The 19,035-nt window shown below is 36.1% G+C and overlaps 2 protein-coding genes across 2 annotated transcripts in view; one reads left to right on the forward strand and one right to left on the reverse strand.

Annotated features, from left to right (window-relative positions):
- Positions 1-2,198: 2,198 nt before the first annotated feature.
- LOC143535327 (glyoxylate/succinic semialdehyde reductase 2, chloroplastic-like) lies at positions 2,199-5,526 on the forward strand. Its single transcript, XM_077029611.1, has 12 exons — positions 2,199-2,419; positions 3,512-3,590; positions 3,724-3,789; positions 3,870-3,945; positions 4,023-4,078; positions 4,171-4,255; positions 4,328-4,388; positions 4,490-4,542; positions 4,619-4,689; positions 4,816-4,888; positions 4,972-5,076; positions 5,174-5,526. The coding sequence occupies exons 1-12, from the start codon at positions 2,278-2,280 to the stop codon at positions 5,330-5,332; spliced, it is 1,026 nt and encodes a 341-aa protein (XP_076885726.1). The 5' UTR covers positions 2,199-2,277; the 3' UTR covers positions 5,333-5,526.
- A 3,079-nt stretch (positions 5,527-8,605) lies between these two features.
- Positions 8,606-19,035, reverse strand: part of LOC143535355 (leucine--tRNA ligase, cytoplasmic-like) — a 129,453-nt gene continuing 119,023 nt past the window's right edge. Inside the window, exon 7 of the mRNA XM_077029634.1 lies at positions 8,606-8,618. The gene's annotated coding sequence lies outside the window, so the exon portion shown is untranslated. The remainder of the gene's footprint in view (positions 8,619-19,035) is intronic.

Genomic DNA, 19,035 nt, shown 5'->3' on the forward strand with positions numbered 1-19,035 from the left:
TCTTATCATATTATCATCATATATACCTGATATCTGCTCTAGCAATCTCTTAATATACTTTTATATTTAAAGAGCAATCTAGTCTGATTCTCACGCCGGAGGGTGGTCACAAGGAGGAACCCCCCCCCCTTCTCAGTGACGAGCTCACGGTGTCTGTTTTGCAGGTTATCAGAAGAACCATCTTCCAAGGGTCTAACCCCTCGTGGGAAACAGCTCTCCAACCCCTAGGTTACCAGTAATCGGTCGGGGTTCGACTGGTGTTTCTTCATTGTGTCACCTCAACTGTTTTTTATGCCTTTTTGTTTTAAAGTGTGTTTCTTTAGGTTTGATATTTTTATGTTATTTTATTTGAAAATTAAAAGATGATGTGAGATGTATTGAAAATCAAGAGACTCTTTATCATAACTAAACATGCAAGGTTTTCTATCGATGGAAGTTAATTCTTTGACAGCTAAAGTATAGTGTGAATATGTTGGTAATTGAGTAGGAGATATAAACTCCCAACATGATACAATTTAAGTTTTAGATCGATGCATTATGTATATGGTTAGCAAAATGACAACTTGAAATCTGGGTTATTTATGGCTCGTCTAATGGACAACGCACACATTTATTATAGATTGCATTTGTGTTTTGGTAATGACGGTGAATTTATTTCATGAGTTATTAATGACCACTGGAATAAGGGTTGAACCTCTTTAACGTTGTGTTCATGCATGACTTACTTTTGTTGATAAGATCACAAAACGTCTACGATTAATTGATCATGAGAGAAAAATATCATATTTACTGCCTTCATTATGTTGTTGTTAGCTAATAGCACAATTTTTGGTTTTGGCTATCCCAGATCATTCCTGCAAGAGATCCGTACCCCTTTTTTTTATGATCTTACGATAAAAATGTTCATTATTTTCATACAAAATTAGAAAATGGAACTAGTAATACCAATAAAGATGTCGTTTTCCATCCATACATGGAGTTGAATACCCCATTCAAGAGTTGTTTTGGATCCAATCTATCGGAATCGATAGAAAAGGCAAACCTCTTATAATACATCGGATCTGGCTCGGTTATTGATTAGTGAATAAATATGTCCTTTCTTGAAATCCGTTTTCTAATTCAAAATCTTGGTGATGTGATTTTACAAGAGTAACATTAATTCACATCAAGCCAACAAATCATCTAATATTTTTGGTGTGATGTATATATTGAAATTAACTAGCACAACACAAAACACATGACATCTTAAAGGAAGTTGGGAATATATTTTGGGTATGAGATTGTTATCTAAGATTAAATACTTTAGAGCCATTTAACAGAAGAGTTGTTTATGACTTGTTGATTTTCATTTTAGTGAATCAACATTTCCAACATCAGGAGTTAATAAAAGCAATTTAAAAATGGTTTAGTAGAAACGGATAACTAAATGTGTGAACCCAAAGTTTAAAGGTAATCCATTTAGTAAAATTAAATAGTTAACTAATAAATTAATGGGTATATTGTACCCACGGACTCACGAGTACACTCAATACGTAACTTGTAATTACTGGGCGTGTATTAGACTAGAATTATGACATGATTTTACAAACGAGTATGTGAATTAGATTATCAATACTCGTCCTTTTATTAATATAAGTCGGTGCAAGACAAGGATGGCTAAAAACCTAAACTCGACGGGTATACATAAGAACTATAGCGTCCGGGTCAAGTACCAAAACCACATACCCATTTACCCAAACAATCCTGAAAGCCTTTATTTTTGTTTTCCACTAGCCTTCGCGGTGGGTAAATAAACTGCGGTTAACGGAACCGACCTGAAAACTGAACCAAAACCGAACCAGTTTGAAACCGATTATGTGAAAACTGGTTTAGAACCGATTGAAACCGTAGGTTCCGAACCGATTTGTAATTTTCTCCACCAAAACCGGTTAACCGAACCGAAACCAGCCAAAACTGCGCAAAAAACCGGTCAAAACCCGAGCCGAAACCGATCGTTACATGGTAAGAAACTGGTTTCAACCTGAACCGAAAGAAACCAATCATAAACCGGTTTTGACTTTTGTTGATCAAACCGAACCGGTTTTAAGTTTTAAACCGGATTGTGCACCTGTAGCCCGATCCCTATTTACAAAAACATGCATTTTAATTTTCAAGCCCCTCAGACTTTGAATCCTGAACCAAAGGGTTGAACATGTTATCCGGAAGTAGATAAAAAAAAACAAAACACATCGAAGTGTGTGAGAACATTGGCTCAACCAAAGACACAACAAGAAGACTATGGTGAGCCTGGTGAGAGGTGCCAATTATTCGCTCATGGCAACAAGCTTTTGCCCTTCACTCCCTCAACACTTCAAACCAACACCCATCATCAAATCTTCTTCTTTCTCTTTTAAAGTGTTCTCTTCTCTATCTTCCACAGGTAACTTATTATGTGTTAGTTTCATTCTATTTAATTCATTTTATATTGGATTTTGGCTATGACTAGTACAGGATTTATATGAGTAATATTGTTGTGCTCAATTTTGTCCAATTCTAACGAAATTAGTGAATGTTATAGTACACTCAACTGGGGATGAATTATAACCATTGTTGATAATTTAATAAAAGTTAGATGATAATAATGGCACTGTGTATGATTAAGAATGTGTGGTGGTTTAACTAAAAGGGTCACGTATACACAAGTATTATGCAATGTTGTTTTTAATATAAAAAGATGAGTGGGTGGATGTGATAGGTTGGGTTTGTAGCGGGGTCCGCACACTTGAGTCCCTTGTCTTGGTAACTGGTTACGCCCAAGAGGGCTCGTTCCATTTTGGCGCCTGTATATGTGGGAATGGTTTTGGTTTGGCGGGCGTAAACCAGCCTAAGTGGCTTTGGCGCCCACTACGGCTAGCGTAAGTTGAGTGAAGCATAAGATTCTTGAGCATGTTTTAGTAACCAGTGTTGTAAAACTCGCTAGGCGCTAGTCAGGCGGTGGGGTACGGACTAGCGATTAATCGAGAATCGGATTGGAATTTTATATGTAATTTTTCAATCTTGTATTTACACACACACCGACGCACATAAAACTTTTTATATAATTCTTCAAGTGCTTTTAGAGTTTTGACCAAAATTTGACTGGCTTTGACCGATCACCGATTTTAAGGGTCTATTAGTTGAAATCGCATAGGCAGCTCAACAACTAACGAGTAATCGCCGGCTAGAACCGATTTTTACAACACTGTTAGTAACTTCTCTAAACTTATATTACATTTTCTACAACATATGGAGATTGATGGCTACTGGTTTGATAAATCAGTTCAAAATGCTGCATTGCCGCTATTATTCTCTCTTCTAGAACACCTATAGATGGGACTTTAAGCTTTTATATTCACAAGGAGGATTTTAATTATGTGACAAAATGGAGCATGAAATGTGTTTTTTTAACATTGTATCTGTGTTAAAATACTGCATAGCTTAAAATTTGGGATTATGCTGTGTATATTTCCTTCATTATTTGTTTGTATAGCAGATGAAACTCCTACGCGTGTGGGCTTTCTCGGTCTTGGAATTATGGGCTACCCAATGGCACAAAATCTCATAAAAGCCGGGTACGAGTCAATTTCTCTACTTAACATGCTTACCAATTCTATATGGCTTCTGGTTTCATCATGTCAATTGCCCTTTTTGGAGCCATGTGATACATATAATGTGCTGTTTACAATATTTACTGGCTTGCTGTAGATGTGACGTGACTGTCTGGAATAGAACCAAGAGCAAATGCGACCCTCTCATCGATATTGGTGCAAAGTAAGGTTTCATGACATAATTTAAACAGCTTTGTAACATAATCATTGATGTGGTTTAAATATATTGTTTTGTATGTGCAGATATAAACCGTCTCCTGCAGAAGTAGCAGCGTCTTGTGATGTCACATTTGCCATGCTTGCTGATCCTGAAAGTGCAGTGAGTATGTCATATTATAATATTTTTTTACATATTATAAGTCCATGGTGGATAATTGTGGAAGCTTTCACAATCAGATGGTTGTTGCTTGTGGAGAAGAAGGGGCCGCCAGTGGAATGAGTCCAGGAAAAGGGTATATGTTTCTCTCGCACGGGAATAATATTATTTAACCATCTATTGTTTAATATTTTAATACGTGTTTGTTCGTTGGATGTATAATTTTAGGTATGTAGATGTCTCAACCGTTGACGGGCCCACATCCAAGTTGATCAATGGACAAATTAAAGAAACCGGAGCACTATTTTTGGAGGTGATTTTTAAATGTTCTTTTTCCCTCTTAAAAGGAAACTGCAAAATAAAGGGATTTGTTGTATTGGTTTAGGCTCCAGTTTCAGGGTCTAAAAAGCCTGCAGAGGACGGGCAGTTAATATTCCTCACTGCAGGTAACATTTATCACCTAAAGTTATTGACTTAAGTTTAAACTCGATTTTTATTTTTCTTTTGTTGGTAATTTTTAGTTGGATATTGCATGCCCTTTTTGCAGGTGACAAATCTCTATATGAAAAAGTTGCTCCCTATTTGGACATTATGGGAAAGGTACACTTTTTTCTTTATTTTTAAGAAACGTATATACTTTTTAAGAAACTGATTGATGTTTCTGCTTTGACTCCAGTCAAGATTTTACCTAGGAGACGTTGGAAATGGAGCTGCAATGAAACTTGTTGTAAACATGATTATGGGAAGGTTGTGTGAATTCGTTTTTTGTTTTTCATTTCGATTCTGTTATCTGTGAATTAAGCCTAAGCCTATTGCTATTATTATTATTATTATTATTATTATTTATAATTTGAAATTATTTGTTTTTTGTAGCATGATGACATCGTTTGCCGAAGGACTGCTTCTTAGTGAGAAAGTAGGACTTGATCCAAGTGTGGTTGTAGAGGTACTCTGAAATTAACTCATTTTAGCCAACTTTTGACCAAATTATAAACAATTATATTTAAAGTTAAAATGCATTTTTCGCAGGTAATTTCACAGGGTGCCATTAGCGCACCTATGTTCTCACTGAAAGGTCCTTCAATGGTGCAATCTAAGTACCCTACTGCTTTTCCCTTAAAGCATCAGCAAAAGGTATACCCAAACACTAAATATTGATAATTTTACCAAAAACCTACTTATTTTAATTGGTTAACGGTCAATCACTCGTATTAATGGGCTTGCTGTGCAGGATATGAGGCTTGCTTTGGGATTAGCAGAATCTGTGTCTCAGTCGACACCAATAGCAGCTGCTGCAAATGAGCTTTACAAGGTGGCTAAGTCTCATGGTTTAAGTGACCATGACTTTTCAGCAGTCATTGAAGCACTGAAAGTTGATCTAAAGGAATAGAAATGATGATACCACTTTCTTTTTCCTGTATTTTTCGAGTTATTTTTTATTGAACTGACAAGATGCTATGATCTATGTATATGCGCCTCATTGAACACGAACATGGTGGCACTATGACCATTTATGGTATCAGTCTTGGATTATATGCTAGGACGTAAAATTCAGGGTTTTTAAAGGTTTTGGGGTGTGGGATATTGGGGGGCATTCAATTCCACATAAGGATAACCAGGTTTGTGTTATTTCAAGCCAGTTTAATATTTCGGTTGTGTTCGGACAACATGCTTACCTTCTAAATTAAATGGATTGTGTTCGCGTTGATGTGTCTAACTCGTATGATTAAGCATGTCGAACAGCTTAAAATTAGAATAAAACGTAAAGACATATTAATAAGGTTAACTTGCTAACCCATTTGTGAACGTGTAACTGCAACCCATTGATCTAGACAGACGAATACCAATGATGTAATAAATAGTAATGACCCACACGCCCTAGACGAATGAATACCGATGATGTTATAAATACTAATGGATCATTCATTCGATGATGTTATAAATAATAATAAATAGATGTGTATGTCAAAGATCGTGATTGATCGAGCATCTGAACGGGCAGTGGCAAACAACCAAGCATACGGTTTGGAACTTCGGATATTTGACTTATGAATCTGACGACGACATGTTACATGGTGGTATGGCATCTAATATTATATTGTTTAGAGAAAATTCCTAAGGTATCTTTTTTTAGGAGGGAGATTCAAGAAATGTCTCCCCCTTTGTCAAAGTTCTAGAAAAGTCATTTGATTGCTAACGACGACGTGTGAACCCCGACGGGATGATGATTTTGTAAGCGAACGACATTATGATCCGTGTCAACAATCACGACGGGGCGAAGATTTTGGGCATTTTTTTGGCGGAACTGCCAGATTGTCACCCTAACTTTGTCGCGGATGACTAATTTTTAGAAAACACGTCGGACATCGGCTCTCTCTTTCCCCTTCGGCCATTGGACAGCCGTCTATCGTGCTTCCAACAATCGATCACTATCTCATCCGGTCCATATATGGTTTGCTCTCTCTCTCTCTCTACCTATTATAATAAAGTAAAATAAATGTAGACGCTTGTCATCTTTTGGTTAATTCTCACAATTTTTTTCCTCCAAAATTAATATGCCCTAATATATATGTAATAGATTAATAATTATTCCCTTTCCTTTTACACTATCTTGATATAATATCTATATATTTTATAAATATAAATATTAACATATTATTTTACTATATATTTCAAAATACTTAGTGAATTCCAAAAATCAACAACAAATCATGTTTCTCAAATAAAAATTGTTTCGTGTTTGTTGTGAAACTTAAATTTGATTTTATGGGTTAAAAGTTGGTAAATAGATTGTTTGATACAGGTTAACTAGTCAAAATTTGTTGCGGGTCAAAAATGAAAATATGGAGTATTTTTAAAAGTTTGAGAATGCAAAATAGATTTATTGTCAAATTTGTTATGGGTTTAAAGTGGTGACTTGAAAATGTTAAAAGTATGAAAGTTAGAATTTTATATATGATTCGGGTTTCAAATTTATTTTTAAGGGCATTTTTTGAAATAATCAAAAAGTTCGGGATTTGACAAATTGATTATTTTTTCTTCAATTATTAAAATATAATAAAAGATTGCCTATTAGTGCTTTTAACTTTTATCAAATTTGAAATATTTATGTCAGCATTAACTTTTCCTTCAATAATGATCAGAACGTTATATGGAAAGCATGTCATGAAAAACTAGGCTCAAATGAAACAAAATATTCACAAAATTGAATGGGTTAGCATGTTATTTTTTATGTTGTCATTATGACAAAGTCGATAAACTCTCTGAAACTTATCAAAATCCTTTTCATGGTGTAGCTCAGAGAAACATAGTTCCTGAAGAACATTCATTGTTACAATTTAATGTTATACTTTCCTTTGATGAGTGGTAAATTGAGAAATATATCAATAAAGGTAACGCCTCTTTTGTATTTAAGTTGTATGGTTAGAACTACTAGCGTATGAGAAGCCTTATTTCCGAAATTGGTCCATAACCAAAATTCTTTCAATTATACATATATAACACCGAGAATGAATTTTTCAATAGAATGAAGCATTCTCGGGTACGTGTTTGCACGATCATTTTTTTTATAAAGTTCATTTAAAAAAATCATTTTATGATATAAATAAAATCATTTTATGTACAAATAGTATAGATACAAGTATAGATATAATACATTTTTTTCATATACGTTATATAATTATTTGTTTTACTTGTAAGTTTATAATTTAAATTATTCATGTATGATACGGGCTCTAAAACTAGTATATATATATATATATATAGGGGTGAGTTAACGTACATTACGTACGCGAAATACGTTCAAGGTTAAAGACACTAAAACGTTCAAGCCAAAATCCCAACCCTAAAACGGTCAAGGTTAAAAGTTTAACGTTTAGGCACAAAACTTAAACGTTCAAGGTTAAAAGTTTAAACGTTCAGGCAAAATCTTAAACAATCAGGCAAAAACTTAAACGTTCAAGGTTAAAAGTTTAAACGTTCAGGCAAAAAACTTAAACGTTTTTGGCTTAAATCCTAATACATTCAAGGTTCAAACCCATCACTCAAAACTTAAAATTGATCGACTGAAGCTTCAAATTGAGGATTAATTGGATCAATTTCAAGGTTAATTGATCAATTAGGTTCAACAATTTCAATTTCAGTTGGTCAATTTGATCAACTGACATGTGAACAACTCGCGATGGAATAAAATGGTGTTCACGGCGGTACCGTCGTGACCATTGGACGAAATCATTGGACGTTGACGGATTGCTGAACGGTGATGGTGAAGGTGGACGGAATCGATGGGAGCAGCGGTGAACGAAGACCGGCTCGCTGTTGTTGCTCGCTATTCTGATTGGAGAACCCTAGATTGCTAATTTAAATCGACGTTCCACAGCCTCGCATATGTAATGTACAGTAAATGATTATTGTATTGGATCTTTTTCCTATATATATATATATATACACACACATAATAGAGAGAGAGAGAGAAGAGGGATATTTTGTTGAGTTTTAAGAATTTAAAAACTTCATTCTTGACCATGCATTTAATTAAATAGATTAGATTATGTATTTGTGATTACGCAAATTTAAACGTTCTTTACACATATGTAATAAGTCGACTCGGTGCGTAAAAAATCTGTAATATTTTTACGTATATGTAACCTACCTATATTACGTATGTGTAAAAAAAATTCAAAAAAATAAAAATAAAATTATTACGTTGAGTCCTTTCGAGTTCTTAAAACTCAAATTGGTTCTCATTTGAAATCTCCATATATATATATAGCAGGTTTAAGTTCAAGCGATAAATAAAATTACTGTAAGAAATGTGAGAAATGAATATGGGCCACTAGTTTTATTTTAGGTTTTAAATGTTTAAAAATAAATAAAAAAATATAAATACAACAATAAAATGCATTCTCTCTTTTCAATTAATACAACTAATATAACCATAATAAATCATTATCTAATTATGGATACACATATCCTATACGTGTGTGGGTTATATGTTTTTCGTATGTAGGTAATATGTTTTCTTATTCTTAGAACAAGTGTATGTTATATGTTTTTGTTTAGGTTGCATATTTTTTATTGGCATTTAATGCTAACATATGTAAGATAGTTTTTGTATTATTCATCACAATGTACCTACGTGTTGATTGATATTGATATATAATATATAAATAAATTGTATTTGTGCAGGATAAAATTTTCGAGTGTAGGTTATATATTTTTCGTGTTGTAGGTTATATGTTTTTGTGTGCGTGTGTAGTTTATTGATGCTGAATATTGTGTGTCGATTATATGTTTTTCGTGTGTAGGTTATATGTTTTCTTATTATTAGAACAAGTGTAGGTTATATGTTTTTGTGTAAGTTGTGTACTTTTTTGTTGATATTTAATGCAAACATATGTAAGATAGTTTTTTATACTATTTATCACAATGTAACTACGTGTTGATGGATATTAATATATTGAGTTGGAAGAAATTGGTTTTGGATAGAAAGAAATTTTAATGTATGAATAAATTATACTTGTGTAGGATAAAAATTTAAGAGAGAAAAAATAAGTTATAAAAATAAATGAATTCTTATTATTTTTCAATTATAATAATTTGATAAGTTATATTAATTGAATAGATAACTATTATATTATTAGTTATATTAATTAAAGAGAGAACATGAATTAATACCTTCCTTATTTATTTTTAAGCATTTAAAACATAAAATAAAATTAGTGGTCCATATTCATTTCTCACAGTAATCTCATTTCTCTCCTGAGTCATCCCTATATATATATATATATATATATATATGGGAAGGACAATTTGAGTACCTTTTTGAGTTGTAATAAATTTGAGAACTAAATAAAGACCACATGTTTAATTAATTATGTATGAATTTGTGGTTGTTAGTTAAAGTGTAATAAAAAATTAAAGAAAGTGAGAGAAACAATATTATTAATTGATGAATGGGTATTTAAGTAAAAATACACACATAAAAAGACAAAATATCAAATTATATTATCTTCATTGATTTTTAATATTTAATATTTATTTAATCAAATCAATTTTTTTATAAAAAAAACTAAATTTTTGAGGAGTAACATTTATAATTTAATTAAAATGAAAAAGATAGAAAGAATATCACAGGACAAACGTGGTCAAATTCATACTTATTTCATTTCAAATTAGAATTTGATTTATCAACAAAAACATCACAAGAATGGTGTGGTGAATTTCATAATTCTTTTTCAAAAAAGGTAATGGGGAGATACCCTATCAAACGGACAAAGCCCAACATGGTTGACTAATCCATATTAATCCAACCTTAGCAAGCCCAAATTATACTGGCCCATTAGGGTTAAACCTACTTGATGAATATATATAGAAGGCACTTCTATAGCATATGAGGCGGGTGGTTCCTCCCCTCCATACCATCTTTGCATATTCAAATAATTATACTTGTATATGGTGGGGGTATGTTTGGCAAAACTAGCTGGTTGTTGGAAGCTGGTAGCTACCGGCTAGTTTTGCCAAGCATACCTGTTTTGGTCAAAAATTGACAAAGGTAATTTTGTAACCAAATTAGTAATTGGGGCTTGGTGCTTGCTTGTAACGAATGTAAAAATGATAGAACACAGCGATTTGTTGCGAGGAAAAAACTCGTTATCCTGAGGATAACAAGAAAAAAAACCCGGGTGGTGAAATTTAAGTAAATAATAAATTCTAAATCAAAATGAAGCATATGATAAACTGAGATAAATGCGAGGCTATAAATGCATGAAACACCATGACTATTCTAACAATTACGAATTTATCAAAAAAATTAAAGTAGGGAGTTGAAATATTTATGATGAAAGTTCAATCAAAAAGTCATTTTAATAATAAAAGTTGCTTACTTTTATTGGTGTTTAACTTGGTTTAACTTATTTTATAATTTCATAACTTTCAATTATGCCAAATAGTCCTTAGAAACCTTTAAAATCACTTAAAACGGCTAAAAATCGCATTTTCGGGAACTACAGGGACTAGTTTTGCCACTTCTTTCCTATTTTTGATTAAATTAACGAAACTTAAACTCCAAGAAATGTTATAGCTGGTCCAAGTTTCGTTTTCTTGGTGTCCAAGCCAAATTTTGTTAGTTATTGTACTAGATTTTCTCATTAAATAGCTTATTTTGTTTCATAATTTGTTTTTAGCATCCAAATCGCTTATTTTTGGCATAAATCGGGTAAATTAAGGTCCAAGAAAAGAATTATAACTAAAATACAAGTCCATATTCTTAAATTACTGAAATCATGAAATATTTGATTTATTACATCGATATTCTCATTAAAATCGTATTTTGTTACTTAAACGAGTAAATCTTCCAAATATAGTTCGTTTTTGTAATCTCTATATTAACACATCATAATTCCCTACTGTAAACTTTAATCTAACCCTAATACACCTCCTCCAGCCATCACCTACCTCTGGTCGTCCGTAAACCCTTCGGTTTTTGCATATTCGTTGAAGATACAAAACTTGTTTGTTGACTTTGCTTGCTTTAGGACTTTTGACTTCCGTTTCCCATCGATTCTTTCACTTTACGGGTAAGTTGTAAACATAGGAATTGTTCATACATATTCCCTAGTCAATAACCTTCAATCAATTTCAGTGGTTGAAGGGTGTTGACTGGTCAATTCGTTTAAAACCCGTTAAAGGGTAAAATAGTCAACAAGTTTGACTTATCGTTTTCTCACACTTCTGGCCGGATTCAACGTTCGGTCCAGAAGACTTTTCTTCTCATAATTAAATTTAAGGGTTCTGACCAAAACCCGACTCCCGACTCGAAGTTCGGATTTTGGTCAGACTCGACTCGTTTAAACATTAAAATCGACATAATTAGAGCTCTACTCATCCGTTTGGATTGATTCCAGCGACATTAAGTTCTTTTTTATTTATAGTTTCATACCACAAAGTTTCAGGTTATGATAATTTATCTCGTTTGACGCGTATTGGACGACTCGCTTATCCGTTGACTTGTTTATTCTTAATTATACTCACTTACCTTTAATCTAAGGTAAGTTTTATCATTCCCCTATTTTACTCGATTTTCTCAAACGTTTTGGGGACATATGCGTGTATCATACTATACATACATATCTATATATACATACATATCAAAAATAGCAAACGCGTAATTGTGTGTGATTAATAAAATCTACTTATGTGCTTATTTGTCTTTGTATGCAATCGTTTGACATATCCCCTTGGAGAGGGTTCTCATTCTTATTGACCACCGCCCGATTCGCTTGGCAATGGTCTTATTCTTATTCTTATATGCTTATAGTTGATTTACCGGCGCCCGATTCGCTTGACATTGGTTTAATCGGCAACTTACTTGCTTATGGTTTGATTTCATTACCGCATTTATTACGTTTTGCTTATTTATCATATTAACATTATTTTGGTGTCAAAACTTGGTGGTAAATTCACTCAACATGTTTGTTGACAAAACTCTATTTTCTACGCATATGCAAGTTGATTGAAGATTGAAGTTTGGACACTTAGAAAGATGATGTGCCTAAAAGTGGTATATAAAAATATTGCAATTAATAACCTAGCACAACGAGTAATAAAAACCAAGAATACCCTAAACCAAACCACTGGCAACAGGCAAGTGAACCTATTGGATGTAGAATAGCTATGGGAAGTCCGGGAATATCGAACCCTAGAGACACTTATATAAATTAACGAAACTAGATTCTAAAAGCTAAATAAACTAATAATTAAGAAAAAGATTCTTTTTGGATTTTTATTGATTTTTATTTTAAAACTAATAATTATTTAGACTATTTAATTAAACTAAATTAACTAATAAATTAAACTTAAACTCTAAAGACGTAGACGAAGACACTAATGAGAAAGGCGTTACCTAGGCAAGGAATCCGAATTGTGACGACTCGGCCTTTTATCGGTTACGGGAAAATGCTACTGGAACCGGGAATCTAAAAATATGAACCCTAGGAAACCTAATGGATCCCTAATCACTCTCAAGGTGTCACTTAAGAGGAAATCCTAAATATCCTGTAAAAACACCAGCTTATTGGCTAACCTGTCAGTTCATCAATTATGATTAATTACCCTAAAAATATAGCTAACCCGTCGGTTTAACTATCTCAATGCATGGGGTGGTCTAGAAGAGATCTAAAGGACACGGGTAAGCAGTGAAACTAAGGAAAACTAGGCAAACTTCCTGTCAGACAGTTTAACCTAAAACCCTATCTAAGCCAGTAAGAATATAAACTTCTAATAATAAGCTAAAAAATCAGTTTCTATGGTGTATGAGCTCAATAAGCCATAAACAAGTTGCAAATACACAGTAAACAACCCTAACATGCACCTATAATCAAAAGACACTCAATCAAGCGACATGTGAAACATTCATTTAAGCACAAATTAAAAGTAAATACGCATAAATAAGATCCAAAAATCTGATCAAAACTTTTAATTAATCAAAACCCAATAAACAATTCCCAAAAATCATTTAAACCCTTAATTAATCACAAAACATCAATCAAAGCCTAGATAACTAAAAAGGTTTTAGCCAAGAATCATGCTCAAATCAAGAATAAAATAAATTGGTTCAACACCCAAGTTCATAATAAATTAATAAAGTTAAACCAAAAGAACCGTTTTTGAATGAGTAGGTGTGAACCCAAGTGCCTTCACTCGAATTATAAATAATCTTCCCGCGTTTCCGTTTGATGCTTGGCGTGAGCAGAAGCACCACAAGCTTTGACTTTGGCTCTCAATATAATAAACTGTATGGCGATCGTCAAAAGTGGTGGCACAACCCACCGAAAATTCTTATATCTCCCGGGCTCCAATAGGGTTCTTTGAAAATTAATAATAATCATAGGGCTCTTGCCAATCAGGCCCAAATGTCCCTGCCTGTCTTTCTTTCCAATCCGTCCAGCCTTCAAATAGCCTAATGGGCCCCCTGTCTAATTCAACAAACAAAAGAAAGACATCAAATGATTAAACATTATTATTATTATCATCTATTATTATTATTATTATTATTATTATTATTATTATTATTATTATTATTATTATTATTATTATTATGTTATGTTACGTTAACTTGTAAGGCTATTTTCTTTTTTTTTTCTTTTAAGTACTTTAAATAATTATAATAATAATAATTAGTATTATATATCAAATGCTAGACTTGTCATTCGTCGGTCTCAAGTTTAGTAAAAATGTTTTATTTTAGCCCATAGTCTCTAGAAACCATTTAAAACTCAAATGTGGACCAAATATTAATAATATTTAATAAAAACTTGGCTCAAAAGCACTTAATAAATAGGGAATATTTATATAATAATATGTATAATTTAGACCACATCAAAAGAACTTAGGGTTATATTAAATTTAATTGATTGTATTTATTTATTTGAATTGTATTGTTGTATTTGAATATTGTGTATTATTTGAATTAAATAATTAATTAGATATTGTCACATTTTATATATGATAGTATCTTCTAGCTGTGAGCAACCGGATCACGCCCCGGCATTTCCGCCTTAGGTTGGGGTGTGACAAAAACTATCACCACCGGTTTATTAATAACAAAAAGTGGTGACAATTGGTTTGATTGTGATAACTCACACAAGGCATGTTGTCAGGACCGTGAATCGGGTGAAACCTTAGCAAAGGTTGACAAGAACACACCGACTCGAATACTCAAAGGCTTGTCGAATATCTCGGCGGAATCAGGATATCCAATGAGTGGGAACGAACGAGCGTGAATAATAAACACAAAACAGTAATAAATGGTCAATAAAAGCTCATTCAATAGACAAAGATTCACTGTAATAAATACATCATTAATGGAATAGTGAAAGGAATGTCTAAGGTTTTGTGTGACGGCGGCGGCGATTGTACGAGAAAACAAAGAGAATATTCTTTGGAATGTTTTTCGTATTCAGTGCGTGCCAGCCTGTATTTTGTCTGGAAATCCGTGTCCTAAAAGGTATCCTAGGACGTCTATTTATAGACCCTGATATTCCTTCTAGAAGTCCTAATCATTACATAATGAAATACGAAATAATACAAGTGTTGAGTACTCGAGCAAGATAACAATCATGCTCGAGCAAGCTCACTATGGTAGGTATGCTCGATGTGTGTCCTCGAGCATACTTTACTTAGAATATCTTCAGCGAAGATATTCCCTTCCAGCAGACTTCTGATGTGTGTCTAATAACCCTATAATAATGACCCTCACAACTAAGCTTTAATATTAAAACGAAAATCCTAAAACCACACACAACCGGCAAGTGTACCGATCGCAAGTAGTATAGACTTAGGAAGTCCGAGTATCGAACACGTGGACACGTTAGAACGCTAAAGATCACTAACCCTAGACAATACCTACCTTAAAATAATATTATATTGATTTTTGATTTCTTTTAACTTAACTGAACTAACTGGATTAACTAACAAAACTTACCAAAAATAGAAAACTTAACGGAAAAGTGACTGTGTTGACTTAAGATGGAGAAAAACGTCTACCTAGGTCTGAATCAAATTGTAGGCCTAACAAGCTAATGGATTGAATGATATATAGACACCGGTCCCTAAAGATGACACGACTAAGGAACGCTCGGGCTCACTGGATTACCTCTCGGTCTCACACAACAAACCCTAACTACTCAAAATCGGCTAAAACGACCAAACCGGGAAACAATTGCTAACATGTTCTAATGCTAGATCACCTCTCGGTCTCACCAACACTCGACCCTAATGGTAATGAATACTACACAACCAAGGATAGAGGAACAATTCAACTTAAACCAAAATAGATCAACTAGTCGCTCAAAACACCTAAACATGACAAGAAACGAACTCGATCTCGCGCAATCCTTATTCTAGCATGCGAAGGCAATGAGACAACCCCAACTTTCTATCACCTCTCGGTCTCAAGGAAGGTGTTTAACCGCTGTACTTAATCCAACTAATCATGCAATAAAACCCTACGGTGGTACCTACCGCAAACAAACCCTAAACACAAAGTCTAGAATCAAACAATGCACCGATCAATCAATACAAAACTAATCAATCAACACACGGGGTTTATGCAATGAATCACCAAAAATTCCAGCCCTTAAACACAACCTATTTCATGTCTAAATCAAACTTTACAATAGCAATTCAAGTCCATTAATCAAACAATCCATACTCGCGCTCTAGACGAGAACGAGTTGCCCATCCTAGAACAAACGGCGGATCGGTTCGTGGAGGTCTACCCGCTAGGCCACGAGATCCTGAGCGCCAGGCGGCCAGGTAAGGCGCTATTCAACCCTCGACCCCTCAATGTTGAAACCTCTGCTGGAATTCCTCTAATCTTATGTTCTGATGAGGAATCCGCAGATGGTCCTCCATTGGTGCGGAAGAAGGCTGCCGGCGGGAAGGGGAAGGAGAAGGTGGCCTCCACTGCCGATCCGGTGCCTCGGTCTGACTCAGAGGCCGAGAGCGAGGAGGTGGCGGGGAACCCCGGTGGCGATAAGACCACCGCTCCGGAGGCTGCGACTGTCACCTCCGGAGAGCCCCGGACGACGACGGTGAGCGGCGCAAAGAGGCCGGCTCCATCGGGTTCGTCCCCGCATGTCCGTACTTTTAGGCTCAAGAAAACCCGTAAGTACAAACTTCCTTTTATCTTTAACTTCATAGTTTTCCATCATTAATACTTATCTTCTTTGTGCAGGCGTGGATGTTGACGCATTCCAGGGTGGAGCGCAGAGGAGTACCCCTCCGCCCATGACGGTAGGCTTGGTCAGCCTACCTGAGGCGACGACCCAGGCGGTTGCGCCTGCGCCTGCTTCCGCTGGTTCAGTTGCTCACTCCGTTGAGCCGACTGTTCCAGCTGTGATGACGTCACCGCCGGCTGTCAGTGCCAATTTTACCGTATCTTTCACTGGGCCGGCGGTTACTTTTGCTGCGGAATCCGCAGCGGCGACCGCGGCGGCTTTTACCATGCCTCCATCATCGGCAACGACGGCCGATCCTTCAGGTATTCATGGGGCTTCTCGCCAACCTCTGCCTCCTTCCCATCTGCCTGACCTCTTGGATGGATTTCCCTTGGGTTCAGGTGATGGGTTCGGCGGCTATCGGCCAGTTATCGACCCTACAGGTGCGTAGGGTTCTTTTGGCCCTTTTTATATTTTTATCATCTTTTCCTAACTGCTTTTTGTTTTTTGCAGTGTCGGATTCCAATGAAGTGTATGTTCCAAGATGGAACATCCGCCGAGGAACAACCCTTCGCACGCCTGTGGAGTGCGTGGACTGGGCTCGTCACGCAGCTCCCAGTGGTGCGTTGGGGGAAGCCATGGCTAGCTACCAGGAGGGTAGGCTAACCAATGAGCTTCGGGTTCTCCTGGCCCGGATGCAGCCGCGCGTCGAGCTGCTTTGTCGTGAAAACGACAAGTTAAAAGCAGCTCGCATCCAAGAAGTAGCTCAGGCGCGGGTTGTCCGGGAGGAGAACCAAAGGCTTACCGCATTGGCTGCGGAAAAGGAGAAGGCCTTCAAGGCCCTCGAGGTTGAAGTTCAGGCCCGGCTCGAGGCCCGTTCCAAGGCTGCCCAAGCTGTTAATGAACAGCTTCGGCTGGCTAAGGAAACTGCACGGAACGCAACCGAGAGGGCCACCAAGGCTGAAGCTGTTGCTGAGCCTCTACGCGTGGAGAATGAGGAGCTTAAGGCCAAATTAGAGGCTCTCCAGCAGGCTCATGATGCCTTGGCGATGGAAGACGCCAAAAAGCTCCAGGAGATCTTGGACCAGAGGGGGGTGCTTGACCATACTGAGCGAAAGCTAAAGGGCGTCGAAGAGGCTGCGGCTAAAGAAGTGTTGCTTGCCAACCTCAACAAGAGTGAAGCCGAACGCGCCCGTAACGAAGCTCAAGCTGCCCTCCAGGAGACTCTGGTTGCCAAGGAATGGCTTCTGCGAGAAGCGTTGTCTCAGGTAAGCTTTCCATGTCTTTATGCTTTTCTTTGTAAATAGAAAAGGTTATGACTTGTATTTTTTCTTTTTTGTAGGTTGTGCATCGAGTCTTCACGGAGACGTCTTATGACGATGCTATGAGCGCAGCCTTCAACGCTTCTCATGAGGATGGGGAAAAGGCCGGTTTCCTGCTTGGTCTAGGGTTCGTTGAGAAAGGCATCCCGCCTTCCAACTTCCCTTTATTTGATGTAGATACTGAAGCTGTATACGACCAAGCAGTGAATCAGTATGCCGCCTTCCCGCATCCGGTGGTGGAGAAGGTAAACGAAGTTGCTGCTGCTGATGATGGGCTAGCTATCCTTAAAGCTTTCCTTGAACTGCCACACTCTACTGATGGTGCTGGTCCAAGTGGAAGTGGCCCTGAAGCTTGATCCTGAAGATCCCTTCCCACTGCTAGGATATATTTAGCTTGTATAGATTTATTTTCTTGTAGGCGGGTAGTTACCCGGCCATTCTTGTAATGAATATTATGAAATATAAATCTTTGTGCGGGTAAGACCGCTACTTTCACTGGATTCCTTGCTTTATAAACATTATATGACTTGCATACTTTAGTTTAAATTAGTAATTTTCCAAGTGTTTATAATAAGTTAACCTTTGAACGTGGTAGATAATAGGTTGAAGTTTTGCTTCCTCTTTCGTGATTGTGCGGGTAGGACCGTCACTTGCACTTAGTAGGATGGCTAAACTTTACCTACATCTGACCTGCGTGGAGGTTTTCCTTATCTTTTTTGAAATTTCTAAGTGTTTAGGATAAGTTAACCTTTGAACGTGGCAGATAATAGGTGTGAAGTTTTGCTTCCTCTTTCGTGATTGTGCGGGTAGGACCGTCACTTGCACTTAGTAGGATGGCTAAACTTTACCTACATCTAACCTGCGTGGAGGTTTTCCTCATCTTTTTGTTAGAAATTCTCTTGAATAAGTTATCCGTTCGTCGCGCGGTTGTCAATAGGTTCGGTTTCCTCTCATGATTTGTGCGGTTAGGACCGGCACTTTCATTTAGTTGACCAAAGTTTACCTATGACTGACCTGCGTGAAGGTTTGCCGTTTTTTGGGTTTATGCGGGT

The sequence above is a fragment of the Bidens hawaiensis genome, unplaced genomic scaffold (genome assembly GCF_021521415.1).
Source record: "Bidens hawaiensis isolate Kalapana, Puna unplaced genomic scaffold, B.hawaiensis_p1.1 tig00010467_1, whole genome shotgun sequence".
NCBI classification, from domain to species: Eukaryota; Viridiplantae; Streptophyta; class Magnoliopsida; order Asterales; family Asteraceae; genus Bidens; species Bidens hawaiensis.